At 37.2% G+C, this 6000-nt stretch overlaps 1 protein-coding gene across 7 annotated transcripts in view; it reads left to right on the top strand.

Moving 5' to 3' along the window:
• The window catches only part of BIRC6 (baculoviral IAP repeat containing 6), a 212862-nt gene extending 208262 nt beyond the window's left edge, over positions 1–4600 (top strand). For all 7 annotated transcript variants that reach the window (XM_025260851.3, XM_025260853.3, XM_025260852.3 and 4 more), the window contains 2 exons: positions 147–281; positions 3473–4600. In XM_025260851.3, coding sequence (XP_025116636.3) covers positions 147–281; positions 3473–3652 — 315 coding nt within the window. In that variant the 3' untranslated portion in view covers positions 3653–4600. The remainder of the gene's footprint in view (positions 1–146; positions 282–3472) is intronic.
• The last annotated feature ends 1400 nt before the right edge of the window (positions 4601–6000 follow it).

Raw genomic sequence — 6000 nt, forward strand, 5'->3', positions numbered from 1 at the left:
ATAATGTACAGTTCACCACACTGAGTTCTCTGGAGACCAAAAAAAAAAAAATTGCCATATCTTTTAAATTTTTGTAATGCCACACATGTTGTCTTTTAAATTCTGACTTGATCACCTTTTGTCCTCTGGCGTGGTTTATTCTTAAGGTTATACATAAACACTTTTACTTGAAAAGAGTGGAGATCATGGCCCAGTGTGAGGAGTGGATTGCTGACATCCAGCAGTACAGCAGTGACAAGCGGGTTGGCAGGACCATGTCCCACCATGCAGCAGCTCTCAAGGTGAGTGACCCTCCCTCACAGAAGCCTTGCTGGCGGCTTTAAAAGAAGAGGTATATGTTCCCTGACAGAACTGTGACCACTAGCAAGAAACAGTAAATGTATTGTTCAGAGGCTCCCCAAAAGTCTACAGAAAAGATACATTCCTTTTGACAATGAATTGACAGTTCCTAAAATTAAAAGTGAGTATAGGAAGTGAGCCAGCAGAGCTCCATAGAGTTGTATGAAGATGATGGGGAGACGCTGTGCACTCTGTTCCTCTGGGCCTCTTTCTTTGCAGGATTTTGTTACTTGGAGCAGTGAGGGAGATTGTAGAGCCCCTGACAGCTGATGGGTGTGGTAGTTAGTGTCTGTGATAAAACCTGTTTGGGGGGAAGCAAGCTGTTGATTTCAACTTTGGTGTTCACAGAATGGAAATGTAGAACATGATGGTTTGGGAGTGAGTGGATTTTTTTTTTTTTTTGATGTGGGAATTATAGCTTCAACAGCCACTCTTTCTTCCCTGCCTTGGGATATCTGCTCGCCTCTGTTCCTTTTATCCTCCATTAATAACGGTTATCTCTACTGGCTCCTTTCCTTCTAACTTTAAAAGTATCTTCACTTAAAATGATTAGATGATGATAATGATAGGGTTTATTAGTTTTTTATTGGTGAATTTTTAAAATATTCCTGTTTTTTCAGGTTACACACAGAAATATTTATGAATGTAAAACCATGTGATATCTGAGGCTTGCTTCAAAATAAAATGAGAAAAGTGGTGGGAATATAGATGAAGGAAGACTAGCCATGAGTTGATAAGTGTTGAAGTAGACTCATGGAAGTTTTATTTTATATTCTGCCTACTTCTGTGTATATTTGAGATTTTCCATTTTATATAAAAACCTTTAAAAAGAAAACTGTTTCTTAACATCTGCATCTTCCTAAGATAGTTTTCACTTGCCCCATTTATAAAAATGTTTTTGCCTTTTTACTACCAAACTAGAGCTGTTAATACTTTTGCCTCTGTTTTTAAATGACCCTCTCACTAAAGAGCGTTTTGCAGTTGAATTTCCATTCTGTGAAAGTTATCAACTCTGTGCTTGTCAAAGCCAGTGACCCTGGCTTCCTGTCTACAGCCCTCATCCCCGCTTCAGGCTTTTACAGATGTTGCTTTTTACCTGCTGTGCTGGCTCACTTCCATTCAGTTTTCATCTTAAATTTCACTTCATGGAACCTGCCTTGACTTTTAAATTGGATGATTTCGGTATAATCTCTTGTAACACCATACCTACCTATTAAAAACACTCATAACACTGATCTAGTGTTTGTGATTTCCCCTATACTTTTCATCTGTGGACAGTCTTTCCACTTGTTTTTTCTAGTGCAAACTTTTAAAAGTTGTCTGCTCTTAGCTTTCTCAAAGTTATATTACTGGCATATTACTTGGATATCCTGTCTTTCTGACTTTCTGTATTTACTTAATTTTAAACACTTTTCTCTGTCTTAAACTCTTCAGATTACATTTGTGCCCCCTTTGTCTAGTACACCTATCTGTTCAGTGCTGGGTCCTGTCGGTGCTGCCTTCATATAGAAATTTCTCTCCCCCTTTTTCTCTTCAGTGCTCAGAGCTCAGTCTTCCTCTCCTCTCATTCCCACCCGTAACAGTTTTTTCTGTAGCACATAACCAGGTCGATATCTTCCCAAGTGTGTTTAGATATGTCTTTCCCTGACACAGAAACTCAGTGGCTAAATTCCAGCCATTGAGCTTTGGCTTTGTTGCTTTGGCTAAATTCCAGCCAAAGCAACTTTGGCTTTGTTGCTTCAGTTGGTATCTTGCTTTTATCTCAGATTCTCATTGTCTTTTGTTTCTGTGTCATCCTGATTTAAAAATCTCTATCTCTGAATCAGCCTACATTTTCATCATCTGAGATATACTTTTGCTGCTGAATGCTAATTGAGAAAAGTACGCAGCTATTCTGTTTAATTGCACAATAAAGGCATAGTATTCCCACCTTAACTGGGCCTCAATTGTCAATAATAATAATAATTGTCAATTTTGTTCTTTATTCTTTAGTTAATGTTTTCTCCTGTTGTTCACGGTAGAAGGGAAATTGGGGCTAGAAAAATTTTAAGTTGCCAGTATGTAAATATATTTTGAAGCCTTACAAATGGCTACAAATGTATAGTTGTCTTATCTTGCTTATTTATGTAAACTTCCAGCCAAAATGTAGGCTCTTTTAAGTCAGAGATCATGTAATTGGTCCTCTGTATCCACAGGGGATTAGTTCCAAGATCCCCTGCAAATACCAAGATCCACAAATGCTCAAGTCCCTTAGAGAAAATGGCATTGTATAGTCGGTCTCTATCCAGCTGTATCTTCCTTATTTTACTCCTTGCTTTTTACATTATTACTGTTGAACACAGTGCCTTGTTCTATGAATGTTGGCTAATTTTCAGCATCAGCTATTGACATGCCTAATTTTCAAAGTCCTTAGTGTGAGATTTGAGATCCTTTGTCTCCCACTAGAAAGTTATAAATTAAAGCTTAATGTTTGTAAACAACCAACCACTCTCTATTAACATCTCTATATCCTTCCATAAATGGCAGTATAGGTAATACAAAGTTAGGTACTCTCTCTAGATCTTCTTTTTTCATTTGTTTACATTTTCAAAAATTCTGATGATGAAATTATTTCTAAGGTGTATTCCAAGCATGACATGAGATAATGAGTATGAAACATTTCAAGTGTTCTGTATAAGGCCTAGTACCTGAGAAATGCTGTTTTCATTCATTAAAATAGCAGTGGGTTTATTTTAATTTATGGACTGCTTGTCTCAAAAATATTTAAGGCAGAGGCAATGTGTATCACAAGTCAAGATATTCTCTTTAACTTGAAACTATATATTGCAAATGACTGGTGTCCTCTAAGCCATTAATAATGCAGTTTCTGTTACAGAGGTTGGGGCATTGGTAGAGTCTGTGGTCATGCTACTCAGGTACTCAGGGCTTACCAGCAACATCAGATATTTTGAGATAGAGATTTGTGCCAGTTTTGTTCACTTGCCTGTTAGAGTAGCTAGCTTAAGGAAGATCCACAATCAGTATTGGCAGACCCAATTCTTTGGATTAGTTTTAAACTCATTGCCTCCCTTCAGTGATGTTGTGCTAGTCCTAGCGTTTACAATTCTAACATCCCTCCTTCTCCCCTGCACAGCGTCACACTGCTCAGCTCCGAGAAGAGCTGCTCAAACTTCCCTGTCCTGAAGGCTTGGACCCTGATGCCGATGATTCCTCGGAGATGTGCAGTGCCACAGCTGGTGCTGAGGAGACTCTAATGCATGATCAGGTCAAACCTAGCAGCAGTAAAGAACTCCCCAGTGACTTCAAATTATGAGCTGCGTTGACATGGACATCATAGACACAAAGGCTTTGAAGCACAAGCCAAATATGTCAATATTTGTATGTAAGAAACTAATTATGTAATAGGTAATGAAACTGAAACTATACTACACCCTTAAGGAGATCCAGTTTAATTCAAGGTGATCTTTTATTTACCTGTACAAGAGTGTAAACTTTTGTGTGCTTTTATTTTTCAATTGTGAGAACCACTGATTGGTATGTTCAACAAATTTGTGTATACAAAGAAATGGAGAAATCACTGATTATAAGGGAAACTACCTTAGGAAAGAATGTTTACTGAATGTTTGTTTTCTTTTTTTACTGTAGAGTGAAGGGTTGTTAACAAAGAATATATATTGGTCATTCTTAAAACTACTATTTAAAGTCAGCAACTTTTCACTGAATTTGATAGATTTTATGTTTGGCCATATCTTCATGCTCATATTTGATTTCTGAAGACCTCCTCCATACACTTCAATAAAAGTTAAATGGACATACTCCCTCTTTTTTGATTTACTGGTACATTTTTTAAATGATAAATCTGCCATAAAATGCATTATAGCTGAAGACTTGCACTTGTATGGATGAATTTATTACATTCAACGTATTTAATTTTATGCTTTCTAAAATTCTAAGATGCAGAAAAATAAATGAACATGATTTTATTCTATGCCAATATTTGGGCCTGTGAATGTATCTGTTATTTGAATTTAAGTCTATGAAAAAGAATGGTCAATTTGAAAAGTCACTCTAAACTGAATTTTCCTTAAAGGGCTCCTGTCTTCCTGGACTGTCTGGTTTTATTACTAACGTCACATGTATGTATTAAACACTGAGGCTCTGTAGAGCAGAGAGGATGGACCTCTCTGGTGCTGTACTTGCCGTATAGGCTCATTTTCATGCAAATTCTTCCTAGAGCCAAATAAATAAAGACTTAGGTGTATTAGTATGTCTTGTTTCTAAAACAGTTTGCCATGGTGTGAAATGCTGTTTCTACAAGGAATTGGACACTTTCAAGAGCTACTCATGGGAAAAGAAAGGATATATATATATATATATATATATATATATATATTTTTTTTTTTTTAAGACCAGTTATCACAAAGGAAAACCTAAAATGATTCTTGACAGTGTCTATACAAAATAAACTGGCCTGTGAAAACCCTGAATCTGGAGTTGATCAGGAGGAGAAGCTGTATCCTGAACAGTGAGTTCATCTGTGAAGGAACAGGAAAAGTAGGGATTGTGATACTCGCGCAGTAAGCTCTAGAGCTCCTTAAAGTGAATGAAGTGTGTGACCAGGAAATCAGAGTTTCCAAAATACCTAACTTTAGGTCTAGTGAGTTACACCAAGCATGACAGAATCGAGTTAGTTTATGAGAAAGAAGAGTCATCAAGTTAGTTTACGAGAAAGAAGAGTCATTTAAATGTTACCTGCAGACATGCTAGCTTATATCTCAGAATAAAGTTATCAGCGACAAGTGATAAAAGGACAGTCATCAGTCCTCTACGCTTTTTTTTTTTTTTTTTTTGGTCTGTTACGGTCCTGTCAGGGATTGACAATAAAAGCTTCTATCCAAGTATTTGTTTACCTCCAATTTTGGAGTTTATTTTTGATCATTAAAATAAGTAAGTAAATAAGTGAAAGTTGCTCAGTTGTGTCCGACTCTTTGCAGCCCCATGGATTATAGCCTACCAAGCTCCTCTCCATGGAATTCTCCAGGCAAGAATACTGGAGCGGGTAGCCATTTCCTTCTCCAGGGGATCTTCCCAACCCAGGGATTGAACCCACGTCTCCCACATCACAGGTGAATTCTTTACCAGCTGAGCCACAAGGAAAGCCCAATCAAATAGGGTCATTTTCCCCATTTCACTCCATTAGTCCTCAGAAAGCTTTATAAAAGCAAACAGTGTCAGTACTATAAGTTCCAATTCATGTTTTTGCAAAAACCAAGGCCTAACATCTGAATTTGAGACTTTAGTCTATTTTGGTTCCATCTGGAATCTAGACTTTCTGCCAACAAACGTTTGAGCATTCACTTTGTAGGTTCCTGCACTTGAGGATTAAATGACAAACGTGAAAACATAATGTCAATGAAGAATGGTAAGTTCTCTGATACTCTTATTGACAGGATACTATTAGGAGCACAGAGGAGGGACGCTTAACCTCAGACAAAACGTTAATGATTTGATCATGAAGTGCTTCCTAAAAAAGATACCCTAAGTCTTAAAGAATGAGGATAAATAAGTTAGCCAGGCATAAGTTATTCCAGACACAAGGGAGCAAAAGGAGATGTTGAGTTAATGGCAGCATGTTCGATACTATTGGATTTTAAGAGGCAA

The sequence above is a fragment of the Bubalus bubalis genome, chromosome 12 (genome assembly GCF_019923935.1).
Source record: "Bubalus bubalis isolate 160015118507 breed Murrah chromosome 12, NDDB_SH_1, whole genome shotgun sequence".
Lineage (NCBI taxonomy): Eukaryota > Metazoa > Chordata > Mammalia > Artiodactyla > Bovidae > Bubalus > Bubalus bubalis.